We start from the raw sequence: 15,836 nt of genomic DNA, 5'->3' as shown, positions 1-15,836 counted from the left end.
AAGGTGGGGGAGAGTGATGAATGGTCACACATAACCAGCCTAAAGAATGCCATACTAACCTTCCAAAAAGTCGTAGATATCGACAATTCATTACCAACCCTCTCATACTAAACAATCATTTAGAACTGAAATGAGGAGAAATTCCTTCACTCAAAGGGTTGTGAGTCTTCAGAATTCTTTACCCCAGAAGGTTGTGGATGCTCCATTGTTGAATACTTTCAGGCAGGGATAAACAGATTTTTGGTCTCTCAGGGAATTAAGAATAATGGTGAATGGGCGGGAAAATGGAGTTGAAGCCCAAGATCAGCCATGATCATACGGAATGGCAGAGCAGGCTCGATGGGCCAAGTGGTCTACTCCTGCTCCTGTTATGTTCTTATAATCCGTGAGGGGTCAAGACAGTCATTGCAGTGTGTATCAGGCTAAAACTGACCTGTTATTATACAAATATTCTTGGAACATGGTCTCTGGGCATAGACTGCAGGCCCAAGAGAACTAAAAATATTACACAGATCAGGATGATACCATGTTTTGTGTGAACAGGCACCCAATGTTTCCTACATAACAACAGTGACTACACTTCAAAAGTGCTTCATTAGCTGTGAAGACTTCAAGCCGTCCTGTGGCTGTGAAAGGCGCTATATAAATGGAAGCCTTTTCTGTCCTTTTACTGTTGCAGGAAAATGAAAATGTTAAAGGTCAATGTTATGGCACAGCCAATGGTAAATGCTGAGTTTTTCAAATCCCAAAGGGAAACTTGAAACAACTGCCACAACTTGTTATGCAATTTGTATAAATTTTGAGATGCATGCCTTGCATTCAGTAGTAAAAGGATCACTAAGTCTTCTGGGTTTTTACAAAACTAGATTAAACATTTATTAATAAGAGAAATGATTTTAAGCACATACATATGTCTATAAATTACTACTATTATAGCTTCTGAATCCCCTAATTAACTTAGCTCCCAGTTACATTTTCGTTAAGGCAACAGTAAGACACAGATTTTAAAAGACTCGGGCAAGGTGGCACACAATACCCTGAACCAGTTGAATTCAAAGTGAGTTTTCTTAACTTCAGTTCGTTGCAGACAGCAGCTTGCGGTGTAGATGCTGGAGGCTTTTCACACTTGTTAGATCTTAAAATGCCTACCCTTACACACAGCCTTCGCTCCTTTATACATATTTTCCCCTTAGAATACAAATTCCCATTGTTTCACTATATCTTTGGACTTTACCTTTCTGATAATAAAAATCTCTCATCATACTCATTTTACCAGTAATCTTTGGGAAAGATAAACACACAGTTTCTGAACTTCACCTGGCTAGGTGACACATTTCACCCCTGCTTCCAAAACAATCTAGTCTGATTTATTTAAAAATGCAAATGGCCTTTTACTCCTATGTCTACCTACTTAACATTTCAAACCTAGCTCATCTTCTAAAACATCAAAGCTACCTTTAATCCAATTAAGACACACACATACACACACTTATTTTATAATAAATTCCAATAACATTACTATATCTTCCTGAGTCAGCCTTTAATATGTTAGGAATGGGTGTATTCCTCGAAAGATCAGAGATGTAGGGCAGAATGTTTAGTGGACCATTTTGCTCTTGTATCGGCGGAAACAGAAATGTATTGGGAAGTGCCAAATGAAGACCATCATTCCAATTCCAGTGAAAGGTTAGAATGGAACAGAAAACATCCACCTAGATGGTTAATGTAGGCTGAATGCATCAGACCATCCACTCTTACAGCCCAAGGAGTGGCTATTGTAGGGAGGGATGCAGGACAACTACTAACAAAGGCAAGCTGTAAGGGTTTAGAATAGGTGTTTTTTTTTCCATACCGGTAATTCCTGGATCAATAAAACTCCTTAAAATGCAGTTTTTGATGGCAAAAGATGTATTCTATTACAGTGACAGTCTTTCTTCACCTCTGCCTAACAGAAGCGTGACTTACCCGATCGATAGCGTTCATCCCTGGAATTGGAGGCTCTGGATTTGGGCTGCCTGGTTGCAGCCACAAAAGCGACAGAGGAGGAAAATGGTGAAGGCTGGATAGGACCTGGGAGCCTGGACTCAATTTGAAAAGAAGGATCTACACCTGTAGGAAAAAAAGAGGTTTAATCTTTAAGATGACTCTCTCGACATGCCCGCCATAGGTAATTCCAGTTTATTCAGCATGCTGAGGAATACTTACCATGCAGCTACACTGGACTTCAGTTTATTCAGCAGGTAGGGGCTAAAGGCAAGAATTCTACAGTATCCTAAAATATTCACACATATGACCTTTCTTCTTTTCCCCTCAAATTCAAGAAATTATACTATTTTCACTGCAACAGCTGCACTTTACTATTAATACCACATTGTGTTTGACTGTGGTAGAAGGTAGACGCTGATCATTTAGAGGAATGAATCAGAAAGCTGGAACTTCAAGAACATTATTCAGGTCCAAGCACATATAGCTAAAACTTCACAATGATCAACATAATTAATTAGACAAATTCCCCCTTCCCAAATAAGTACGCATGATAAAGAATCACAATTACACATTGACCCACTCGAGTTATGCAAGCTATAATTTCCTTAAATAAGCATCCTAGATTATATAGTTTCAACTACTGAATGCCCCATTTATCCAACACTAATTTATACGACAGGTCAAATATCCTTTATCCATAAATCTGAACACCAAATGCATCTAAAAGCCACACACTTTCTTTGAACCTCATCAACCTTTAGTACGGGAAGTCTTGTTGTCTGCACTGTTTACCCTTGTGATTTTTTTTGATAATCATGTCAAAAAGAAACTTATTACAGGTACCCTCTATTTATTATTCAGTGATGCATCTTACTTTTTTAGCTATTTTATTTACTTCAGACTATAGCTAGCCTAGGCTTAGGCTAATGTAATGTAAATTTACATGCAGTGTCCGAAAACCAAAATGATCTGAAATCCAAAATGCAATCGGCCCCGAGGGTTTCGAATAAAGGATACTCGACCTGTAATGCGCTGACAATTGACTGGTGCACGACAACTCCTCTCACCAGAGAATCAAGGATGGCATTTCCTCTCTAAATGGTTTTAGCTGTAATTCTGATGTTAAATGTGAAAGTTTGGGCTGGCATTAGATTTAGTATTTGCATTTGGAAAAGCGCTCTAGAGCTAGACAAAAATACGAGCAAACCAATAATGGGAAAAATCCTCAATCTGCATTCCAAAGATCAATTGCAATATTAAATGGTTTGAAATATGGTCTAACTTCAGAAAACAGCAATCAATTTCATTCCTGTTTCCTGAGAGAACGGACAACAGGCTATAGACTAATCATTAACTGTAAATGTTAACATACTTCACAAACAAATCTTCACTGACTTTTTCAATCCAACCACTTAGATTAGATCATTTTCAGAATGCACCATCAGGCAAATATGAATTTCTAGGCAACATCAAGAAACAGCAGGATTTAATTTCTAACATACTCTAGATTATCTGAATTTAAACTAAATACCAATACACACAAAGCTCGATGTATGACACACTAACTGGAGTTAATCAAGAATCATTTACACAGTTAGAAAGTGTTGGCCAACAACTTTTGTACAAAAAAAATAGCATTTTTATTGTGCTTTATGTCACCGAAACATCTCAAATGCTTCACACATGTTATTTTCTGGAGTGCAAGAACTGTTAAGTGCAAGTTTATAAGGCAGCCATCCTGCATTAGTCATATCCCACACAGCAATGACTTAAATCATCAGTTAATTTTTATGGCGACACTGGTTGAGGAAAAAAGGAAATCTTCCCTCAATACTGAACTGAAATATCAAATTAAGAGCTCAAATCCTCATATGGCTCCCAAATCCACAAGTTCATACATACTAGAGTCAAATTACATGCTAAGCTGAACTGACAGTTTGTAAATGTAAAATAAAAGGTCATTCTGCCCTGATTGAGGTCACAGCTATCTGTCATTCATCTAGTTGATGGTGTCAATTTAATAAGAGCTCATTGATTCTAGTATTTGGGGTAGATACAATACAATTGTGCAGACCCAAACAGAATCAAAATGTCCTTCACTGGCTAAATATAAACTAGGAGCTCTGCAAAGATATAATAGGAAACGGTAATTGTTTCTTCGACAGGATATATTGCTGTATTTTTACATCAGAGGATTTAATTAAACTTACTGGAAAATCTATTTTTAAAATTTAACTTCACAATCAGAGTGTAGAAATCAAGAATGGTAAGCACAAATAGTAATTCTGATAAAAGAGCATAAATGTTACCATTCATACTGGATTCACGATCATCAGCTGAAATGACAGAATTCAGCTAAAACCAGGTGCTGATGTGTGATCGATGAATGACAATTCAGCCACACATTAAGCAATTCACCTCTGTATACTGTACATAAAAAGTAAAAGCAAAACTACAAGTAAAATGTGGTAACCTGTAGTTACAAACATGCTTGGGGGTGACTGCGATGTTGCAACTGAATTCGAGGAACTAAGACAGAGCACCAGCTGACCCCAATCAGTTCAAACTTCAGCACTTCTCTCCAATGTCTTATTAATCTACCACAACACGAGGGAGGCGGTGGTGTAGTGTCAATGTCACTGGACTAGCAGACATGGGTTCAAATCCCACATTTAAATACAATAAATCAATCTGAAATATATAGTTAGTCTCAGTAATGGTGAAATTATCATCATTTGTCATAAAAGTGGTAGATTCTTAACTGTTCTCTGAAATGGCCTAGCAAGCAAGCCACTCAGTTCAAGAGCAAATAGGGATGGGCAAGAATTGTTGGCCTTCACAGTGACGCCCACCACTCATGAAAGAATGAATTCAATTTTTTTTAATTTAAACTCTCTATCATGATCATGCTCTCTAACAATTCATATTGTCCTTCAAAAACTGCCCCAGTGACACATTTCCCTTACCCTTCAAGAATTGACCAGGTCTTTCTGCTGCCTTCTTCCATATAGATTTACTCTAACTATATCTCCTCTCCCTTTTCTTTGCAGCTGCAAACACTTCCCCTTTCTCACATACTTCCAAAATGCACTGTACTCTATCCCTATTTTTCTCCCAGTTGCACACGCCATCTGCTTTCAATGTGTAGCTGCTCTTGCTCAAATGAGTCACATGCATTCGCTCCCAAAACTCTCATTTGTATTCTCTCCAAACACTCTGCGAGAAGCTTTGCTCAAATTGCTCTCATGCATGACTTTCAAACTCTGTTCACAGCAGCACAATCAGCTTTGCAGCACAATAACCATGAGAAACGGTTTCCCAATCACACTTCCCCGGGGCAGTCCAACGTAAACATTACAAGGACAAGTGTCCATTTGTCACTGTCCAAGGTTAGTCTCCTATGGGAAAGCTCAACTATCTTGTACATGTTAACAAAGCTTAGCCAGCTTTTCGTTTCTTTAAGAATGACCATCAGATCCATGTTCAGAAAACATACCTGCCATAGCGTTGCTACTCAATTAAGGGACAATTCATGGTGGTGCTTCAAGTTCTTGATGAGGAAATTCATCAGCACATTCTGTATGCTTGCGAAGTACTGCACAGACGTAGTGATTTGATTCTGGCAAACATCATTGATTTATCTGAAGCACACTCAGAAAAAAGAACAGGACTGAGTTCTCCCAATTTATTTACTGCACAACAGATATATTGCCTGCCCAATGTTTGGCCATATATTTAATCTGGACAAGTAAGAGGGCCTGTCATGCTGCCCAAATCAAGCCCATTCACGTGTCAATCGACCAGCGACTGTGCTCCAAGTAAAATGGAATTAAGGTTCCCAAAGAGGGTGAAAGAAGCTGTGAAGGAGGAATCCATCATCAGATGAAATTGTATTTAGTAGTGCATGGGAATTACATAGAGTAAGGAAAAAATAAATGACATGTACTCCCATTAATTGTGTTGAAATAACTAAGGACAAAGCCAAAGGAGATTTTGGAGCTTACGAGACACCAAACACAAGAACCCAACCACTGCGCAGTAGCAAACCAGAAAGCCAACCCTACATAACTGAAGAAGCAGAAATGAATCTGAAAATTTTGTGCCCATATTGTATAGTGGTCTGATCAGATCACGCGTTGCACACTATGACCAGTTCTAAAAATCAAGACACAAGGGATACAAAAAAGCTCATGTGATCTCTAGCGTCTAAAGGATGGGGTTACCAGGAAAGATTGTAGAAATTTGGATTTGTCCCTCTGGAAGGGAAGCAATTCCTGCACTCCAGATCCCACGACCTCGTGGGACATCCTGCCCCACGTGCTCAAAAGGTCTGCGGTTGAGAATTGGTCTGTTCAGTCACATGAAGACCCATGGCAAAAACTCACGGCCCTGAGTAGGCATTATCCTTGAATTGAGAAACAGCCGACAACGATGATGAGACCTTCAGAAATAGTACCTGGCACAAAAAAATCTGGTTCCTTTTATCAAGCAATGAACTGGGATAAATTCAAGATCTTTCAGGGTCAATGAATGGGAACAGCCTGACTGGCCTTTCTTCTCCAACTTATCTTACACTCAAGCACAGTGTACAATATTGGTAGGGATTAAATATTTAGATTTAAATGCATGGTCAACAACAGCTATTCCAATGCTGATGGCATGGTTCAGAATATTAGAAACATATCTTGTTCAGTCATTTGGGGTTGCAAGAAACCCAGACAAACAATATCCTGAGTATGACTGGATAACTGATTTTCTGAAACAAAAACAGGACAATTCAAGAATTCCCATGTTCTGAAGTGCAAATTAATGTCAGTGCTAGACTACAGACAAATTTCGATTTTTCACGTATGGTATGAAATATGTTGTGAAGGAAGCTGTCCTTTGCCTGATTGTCATTTGCCTGATTGTCATTTGCCATCACTTTTGGGATTTACTAACATGCTTCAAACTCAAATCTTGTTGCAGGACAACAAAGTTAATAAAATTGACAAATTTCCAGGAAATTACCCTGGAAACAACGATGTCATGGCAATGAAACAAATTAAAAGTTGATTCCTGACCAGAAGATTCGCCTAAGTTTTTTTTTAAACTAGTGGAAAGCAACAATGACAGACTGATGCCAATCACAAAACAATTTAGGAGATGTTTCAGCTTAGTGTGCAAGGAGGTCGTCATGTGGCTCACAGTAAGTTACAAAAAACCCCTGGGTGAGGACTTGAGTTAATTCTGTAAGTGAACACAAGTCCCAAATGGTTATTGCCTTGTAGGAGCTGGAGTATTGAATAAAAAGTGATTTGGTAGGTCAGAGCTTGAATATTGCTGAAAAAAAAGGGACACATTAAGCTTTTCATCTTCATCAGGACACTTGCAAGAATACCAAAACAAGGGGGAAAACAACAATTTATACTGTATGTGAAGAGAGTCTCCACAAACCTACCTTCACTGATCAATATACACATTGGGATTCTTACAGTTCCACACACTATAAGATTGGTCTTCGCGGAAACCTTGTAAATAGGGCCCGAGCCATTTGCTCGCTATGCAAGCTTGATAGGACAAATCAAAAGCATCCTGCAGGATAATGGCTACCCTGATCAGATCAGTTTGCGCTGTATATCACGCAAACTCATGAATGGGCCTAAGGCCATCACTTTCAGCCCTAAAAGGCACCCAGTCTACCTCAGATTACCCTGGAAGGGCAAGGTATCTCAAAAATGTAAGCAACAATTGAACCTAGCTGTTTCACATTGCTACTATGCAGTAGCAACACAAGTGCTATTCACCACTAACAGGATGCTGCTGTCAAGCCAAAAAGACGCCCTGCCTATCACACAAATGAGTAATGTGGTGTATGAATTTCAGTGCCAGTGTGATGCTAGGTACGTAGGCTGTATGTTCCAAAGGCTAGCAGGTTGTATCAAACAGCATGTCCCGGCCGCTGTTCGCAAGGGGCAGGGTACAAACTGTACCCAACCAGCCCGTGCTTGCAAAACTCAGAAGTGTCCAACATTAAATGTGATTCCAATATTGGACAACATTTGCTAAATAATCCTCAGTGTGCTAAGAATTACACTGACAACCAATTTAAGATTGTCAGTCAGACTTTTAGTGTGGTGCATTTGCGTGCACTGGAATCTACATATGTCAATACACATGGCCCTGTCTTTGCAGACAGAAAGAACATGTACATAATTTGTTTAGCTGAAACAGGTACAATGTAAGTGACAGCCTTTCACTGACTCATTCCTTGGCCCAATTAGGGTCAAGCTGCCTGGGTTAAATTTCAACAATGCTTGGCAGTTAACTGTCAGTCAGCATCAGTGGTGCACTCTCCTTGGCAACACCAACCTATCAGCACTATCTTCACAGAGTATAAATTGTTGCTTTCCCCCTTATATTGGCATTCTTGCAAGTGTCCTGATGAGTGCGAGACTAAAAGCTTAGACATGTCTCTTTTTCAGCAAACTGGAGTGAACGCAGAAGCTTCTGGAGAGGAAGAGAAATTAGCCAAAAGTTGTGGCTTTAGTCAGAAGCAAAGACATAGGAAAGACAGAACTGGAGTATCACTGAAAAATGACACATGTTAAAGCTTTTCGTCTTGCAGCTCATCAGGACATTCGCAAGAATGCCAAATGTAAAGGGAACAACAAATTTATGCTTCATGAGAAGAGAATGCTGATTGGCTGGCATGTGGACTCTGATTTGATAGAGGCGCTGCCATGGAGATGACTGACAGTTAACTGGCAAGCTTTATTTAAATTTAAACCTGGCAGATTGACTGACTGGTCAAGGCACTGCCCTAGGGAATGAACCAGAGAATGGCTGTCATTTATTTTGTGGCAGGTGAAATGTTGTGCATGTTCTTTCTGTCAAGGGCCCTGCATACTAATATATGTAGCTTCTAGCACGCATAAGTGTTCCACATTAATTCTGACTGATTCAATTCGTTTTCAGTACACTCAGGATTGTTTAGCAAATGTTTTCAGAAACATCTATTATCATCTGATATGTCGATGATATATTTGCTATATTTGAATCTGCAGCTGCATGTATGAGTTTCCTGCCTGTTTCAACTGAACAAAATAGGCGACCGCCATTCTCTGGTTCATTCCCCAGGGTCATGCCTTGACCAGAGTCAACCTACCTGGTTTAAATTTAAACAAAGTTTGGCAGTTATCTGTCAGTCATCAGTTAGCTGGTGCATTCTCCATGGCAACACCTCTACCAGAATCCACTTGCCAACCAATCAGCATTCTCTTCTCATGAAGTATAAATTGTTGTTCCATTTACATTTGGTATTCTTGCGAATGCCATGATGAGTGCAAGACAAAAAGCTCTGAATGTCTTTTTTCAGCGATACACAGGAAAGAATTGGATTCATGACCTGCATGAGTTAATACAGAATTCAAAAGGCCACAACTTCAGAACTGCAAGAAGAGCCCTGCACTGGATAGAACAAAACAGATCTAGGAGGTAAATGCAAGCTGAGGCATTGGTGTGCCCAGTTTTAGGGCAGGCATGAGCCAAATAGAGTGATGGGGCAAATCTACAATTAACAATAGGACCAATGTTCTCACGGGCAAGTTAATTAAAGCTGTGAAAAAGAACAGGGGTGGCAAGAGGAGATTAGAAGCGGCAATTTGGTGTATAGAAATTAAGGCGGCATGGAGTATGAAAGATGTTAAACATAACAGGAAAGTTTATAAGAAGAAACTAGGATGGAGAGGCAAAAAAAGGTGAAATCTTTCAAAGCAAGGAAATCCAAAGTAACATCGTGTGAAATGTGCGGAGTACAAAAACAAAACTGGGAAACTGGTGGAGTTCACTAAAATAGAAAATGACGACAAAATCAATAACAAATATAGTTGCAGCTGGGTCAGGATTGGATTGGGAGTAAAGTGTACTGGATATAAAAGCTTCAGGAAGTAAAGGCATGAAAGAGCAATGTTAATGATATCAGAGACTGTATTACAGGACTAGAAAGTGAGGATTTGAATAAATGTTTCAAATAGAATCCCCCTTTGGATTCAGCACCAGACTAGCAATGGATTTGCCTCATTACTGGGGTGTATGCAATCGGTCACGGTAAAAAGTAAAGACAGGATGAAATTTGCAGACTAATAAAGGTATGCATTAATAACTATAACTGTAGGATATTTTAGTGACCCAACAGTAGACTGGGAAAAGGAAAATGTTTGAAAGGAGGCATAGTTATCTTGCAGTATATGACAAGCCAATGAGCAGAATCATACCAGATTTGCACTAAGTGCGGTAGCGGGCAGGTTAAACGACGTTTTAGCCACCAGCCACAATGGCGGGTTTTCACGCCATATCCTCCCAAACCTGCCGCATTAGTTATGCATTCCAGGGAAACATGCTGTTTCCATGGCGGGCAGGCTCTCATTCGCCTGCCAAGCCATCACCTCACCGCTTCATCATGCTGGGCACCATATTTAAAGTCCAGTCGTCCACGCACATCTCGGCGCTTCCAGCCCACGACTACTGCAGGGAAGATGTCCACGAAAGGCAGCCTCCAGGTTTAGCGACGCGTCGGTGGAATGCCTTTTGGACGCCATGGAGGCCTGCCACGATGTCGTCTAACCCCGCTCTGGCCACAGGATGGGCAGCAGCATCATCAACCAGGCTTGGGAGGTGGCAGTAGTGATCAGTGCCAATGCTGCACAGAAAAGGTTGGTCATCCAATGCAGATGGAGGATGGCCTCATCCATGCAGCCAGGGTGTGGCAATCATCTCATCACCCTAAACCCACACACTCAAGCCCATCACGCATTCACTGGCATCTCACTCGCTGCCAGCTCAAGGGACATCACCACCCATTCTCTCTCACATGCCCTCACATGTCCATCTGGTCTCATCCCCTCTGGAGACTGCCTCCTCAGCCCTCACCACCTTGAGGCCACTTGCACAGATAAACATGTGCTCCCACACACACCTTGAGTTACCCTCCTTCCACAGTACAACTCTTGTCCTGCAGTCTTTTTCTTCCCTTGCCTGAGGCCAATTCTCCCCCTTCCCCAAGCAAGCTCTAGCCATGCAGCCATTGAAAAGCCACACACATATGGCTGATCTGGTAGGCAGAGGCCAGCTGTGAGTCCCCCTGAAAGTGATGTGGCACTGTGAAGCCTGGCGCTGATGACTGCGAACGCTGACCAAAGCAAAGTAGGCAAACAAACCTTGAAGTCTCAAGCAAAGCACAGCCTGCCAGGTGCACGTCGCTTATGCGCTTTTGTGAAACACATTGATGTGTTTCCCCGCCAACGTGGGCAGATGATCCAGCGAGGGGGGATGAGTCTGGTGGGCTGGCCTTATAATGATATGCTGATGTATTACAATGAGGTTCCCGACGTGTGATGGCAAAGAACATGGCCTGCCATCGGTGGGCTGAGCGGACGATCATAAACTGGCTTCACGCCATCATGAAACCAATCGCGCCATATTGTCCGCTCATGCCACCAAACACTCCCGTTGCTGGCAGGCACGGAAAATCCCGGCCAATATGTCACTTCAAGTGCCAGGTTTGTTTACTTGGCAGTATTCGCATCTCCGATTCACAGTGCTATCGGTTCAAGTCTTACTCTAGGAGTTGAACAAAGTGTAGGCTGGCACTTCAATGCAATACAGTGCAGTGAGGCGATGTGCTGTACTTTCGGAGATCCCCTTTATCAGGCTAGAAATGAATCAAAACTCAGTCTGTTTAGGTAGACACAGAAGGTAACATGGCACTATTTGAAGAGAAATGAGCTTTCTAATGACTGTACCATGACTTGTTCCTCAAACGCTACCAAGAAATTTACTGCAATTTTATGGTTTGTGCAACTTTGTGTGCCACACATAAGCAATGACTGCACTTCAAAAGAAATTTAATGGATATAGTGATTTGGGGTGCTTAGAGGACCTGAGGAGATGCTTCATTTCTATGCTGAACCGAACAATAAGGGGGCAAAACAAAAACAGAATTACCTGGAAAAACTCAGCAGGTCTGGCAGCATCGGCGGAGAAGAATATATATCTAACCGCATTGAGGCTTCGATGCTGCATTGTCTTTCATAGCCAGAATTTGGGTTTTAACCAGTCACTACTTGCCTTGTGGCCTCTTAGCCAGATATTTTTCCTGGTGGTAGACCACCTATTTGCTTTCCTTCAGCACTTGGAATCAGGTCAAATATTGCCCCCATATATAATAAGGGGGCAATATTTGACCTGATTCCAAGTGCTGAAGGAAAGCAAATAGGTGGTCTACCACCAGGAAAAATATCTGGCTAAGAGGCCACAAGGTAAGTAGTGACTGGTTAAAACCCAAATTCTGGCTATGAAAGACAAATGCAGCATCGAAGCCTCAATGCGGTTGCAAACCATCTAACTGGTGAGCATACTACTCTGGCCTTTTACTGAAGTAAACTTTCTTTATTCTTTCAGTAGTCCATCTAAAAAGTGACAATAAATGCAATGCACATGGCATTACTACAGTGAAAATTAAACCTGGTATTCTAAAAATCTATAATAAAACTTGATGCTAGCCAACAAACTGTTCAATCAGTGCATCGTTGTATTAAGGATATTACTGACTGTCAACAAATTCTGTTCAAATAAAACAGCAACCCTGCCGGAAAAGTTGCCAAATTTAAGCGCTTAATTTCGACTGCTGAATGTCATCAGCATCCCTGGAGTTCTGCCCAGTGTTTCTTCTCTGCATCAACAGCAGAAAGGGTGCTGAACCCAATAAAATAATTTATTTCCGGCTGTACCAAGTCTCAGGTTAAAGGGACTAGCGCAACATCATCAGCAATTTAAAGTGCCTCACTGCAGCAATGCAACTAACCAGCAAGGGCTCAACGTTATGCCCAAAGGTTAGTTCACTGTCACACTGTGTACTGTGCATAGGGTCAAGAATTCATAGTTACAAGTCAGTCACCATCATTTCTACTTGCATGTTGTATATTATTGGCTGGTTCAAATGAAGGCCAGCCTAATCATGTTTAGTCTACGTTCTCCTGCTGTTATTTTTGAATCTTGGACACATAGCATTGAAACATGCCTACAATTCAGCTAAACCTGGCATCAAGCATCCTTTGAAGAGATGGCAGATATGATAGATGAGGAAAATGATATGGATGCAGTGTCCATGGACTTGTAGAACCTCTGTCGTGTTACCACAAAGGACACTATTTAACATTAGGGATCATGCAATTAGGAGAAGGTAGCAAACTGAATTAAAAATTCTCGAGGGAGTGGCAGGTCGTGGATATTGGTGGCCCACAGGGCCCTGCTCTGAAGCTGCTTTTCTTTACTGGTTACATCATTGATTTGGATATCGGGCTTGAGGGAGCGATGTAAATATATTAAAAAAGCCATTGTAAACGATCGAAGACCAAAGGAAGCAGAAAGGGGACACTGATAAAATAGTGGTGCAAAGGAGTGGGTGATATGTGAGAGCAGGGAGATTTAAGAGTTCAGGTTCAAAAGGCATAGGTGATTGAAGGAAATGGAAATAAGGAGATTTGCTAAGTGTCGGTGCATAAGACAAGGATTGCTGTTCACACGGTTAAATAACATCAATACAGGATGGCTGGGCCGACCAGCCTGTTTCCATGTTCGAATTCCGCTGCAATTCTATGATAATAACCAGCATCATCTTTGCCTTGAAAAGACAGCACTGCTAGACTTCCAAACTTGAAAGTATTCTCTGAAGTTGCTCTTTCCCCACTAAGTACTACCTCTGGCTCTGATTTATCACATTAGCAATAAAACATGGCAAGAGCTTTATATCATGAACATGCCGGCTGGCTATGTGCCAGCAAACAGATTAGGCTACTCCTCATTATTGTGCACACCCTCAGTCTTTGCAGACCAAGAAGATTAGAACTAAAAGAACCACAAGATACCTTCATCAAAAGCTCCAGCAACCGTTAAATATGCATAATATTGCTTCCAAAAGAATTCAGTGTATCTTTTATACACAGGGTTTTGAAAGCACACCATGGAATCCGTACACAAAGTTTGCTGAATGGTAGGAAGGCGTGGCCTCGTGCCCTTCATTGCTGCTTAATGTGTCATTTCTCGGCAGAGATCAAGTTCATTTAAATCCTGCGTAGTCTTACAGATCAAGAGCGTTCTTACGGTAGTGGTACATAATGCTGACCTGAAGTGAACTGTGCCCAGATAAGCAACTATTAATTCTTCTAAACTGGGTTACCAGGAAAAAAAAAGGAGGCTCCGTTTTGAGATTGGGATATGCAAAACCAGATGGAAATAATGAATAACTATTGAAAATTAGGCTTGTTTGGGCCAGACTCACCTTTCTTCCTGACACCATGTGGAGAAACAGTCAGACCATATGTTAATATTTTCCATTCACCATCTGAATCTATTTATATTCCTCATAAAGGCTTTCACATCGCTACTGTTCAAAGGCTCAGTATTCCAATTTAAAAATATCGGTGGCATATAAGTATAAATGTTGGAATGGTACCACAGAGTCTCATAACACTTCTTGCGCTGAAATACATCCTTGTTAGTAGATGCAAAACTGATGATTGCAATTCTGCTCTTTTCTGATTATAATAAAAGTCTTCCTATCCAAACTCCTCAATTGTTCGGTAGAGATGTTCCCTGATCCAATGACAAACGGTTTAATTGTATGGCCCCAGCACAATCCTTTTGTACTGCAGCAAGTAAACATTACTTGAACAAATCTGACTCAAAAGCTAAGGCAAGCAGAATTCTGCATGTACACAAATGGTAAATGCAGAATAATTCTTTGGTTACTGTTTAGCAATTGCAAACTCAAAACCTTAAGAACATTTCAGTCCATCATTGTATGTTGTTACTAAAATTATTGCTGTCCCATAAATAATGATGGCACTTTGAAGGTGCAACTTGTTGCTGGTACCATGTCACATCGTTATCAATATTCATAGAGAAAGCACATTCAGTTCACTGTATTTACCACAGCAAGAATTAGTGCTTTCACTCATACTCTTAGGATGCCTGTAGCAAACAAAACAATGGAAAATCTGTGCAAGCATAGCACCATTATTCCCTTCAGGTTACAATATAATGTATAATAATTTGAACACTGGAAATTCTTCACAATAAACCAGTTCTACGTCAAACATAAACAAAGATGATTTGCTACAATGGATTGAACAAAGTAGTAATGCAAATCTAATAACTACTATATCAGTTCTAACAGAACGCTCACCATGACATCAATGCTAGTACATTGTGAACGCCAGCGTCTGCCAATCTAGGGGTCAGCAAAGATCAAGAACTATTTGCTTCAGCAGAAAGAATATAACTTTTATACCACTTAGTGACAGAAGACTTGGAATTTGTATTTTTAAGTTCTTCCTGAGAATGTTTCACAAATTTGTGCACTTCAACTGTTAAATAGGCTTTATTAACTGTCCAGAAATTCGACCATATAAGTGCCTAGTTCAATACTTCAGTTCTCAACACAAAGCTCTGCATCAAGTACATGAAAGCCAGTACACTTCTAATCACAAGTGGCTCGCTGCAGAATTCAAACACAATCAATTACAAGAATGTTTTTTGACAACATAATCTATTTTTAATTAAAAAAAATGAAAGGTTAGATGCGTATCATGTATAGTGCCATGGCCGGCAGCAAACAAACTGTGGCACAGGAATTTGCCAAAAGGTGTTAAGTGTGCAATAAAAACAAAGTGCTGCAAGTCTGGCATCGTGGAGAGAGCAAGAGTTAACATTTCAGGTTAAAGGCCTTTTGTCAGAACTCGGGGGGGGGGGGGAAAAAAGTAAGAGATTGAACAGGTTTAAAACAGGTATAAAGGCAGGAAAAGGGGAGA

At 40.6% G+C, this 15,836-nt stretch overlaps 1 protein-coding gene across 4 annotated transcripts in view; it reads right to left on the bottom strand.

The window, feature by feature from the left end:
- The window catches only part of dip2a (disco-interacting protein 2 homolog A), a 216,143-nt gene that overhangs the window by 98,606 nt on the left and 101,701 nt on the right, over positions 1-15,836 (bottom strand). For all 4 annotated transcript variants that reach the window (XR_005944547.1, XR_005944546.1, XM_041200489.1 and 1 more), the window contains exon 3: positions 1,966-2,109. Coding sequence is in view for 2 of the 4 variants with exons in the window: in XM_041200489.1 (XP_041056423.1) it covers positions 1,966-2,109 (144 nt within the window). In the remaining 2 variants the exon portion in view is untranslated. The remainder of the gene's footprint in view (positions 1-1,965; positions 2,110-15,836) is intronic.

Source organism: Carcharodon carcharias, chromosome 12 (assembly GCF_017639515.1).
Source record: "Carcharodon carcharias isolate sCarCar2 chromosome 12, sCarCar2.pri, whole genome shotgun sequence".
Taxonomy (NCBI): Eukaryota; Metazoa; Chordata; class Chondrichthyes; order Lamniformes; family Lamnidae; genus Carcharodon; species Carcharodon carcharias.
This window is presented reverse-complemented; position numbering and strand designations above follow the sequence as displayed.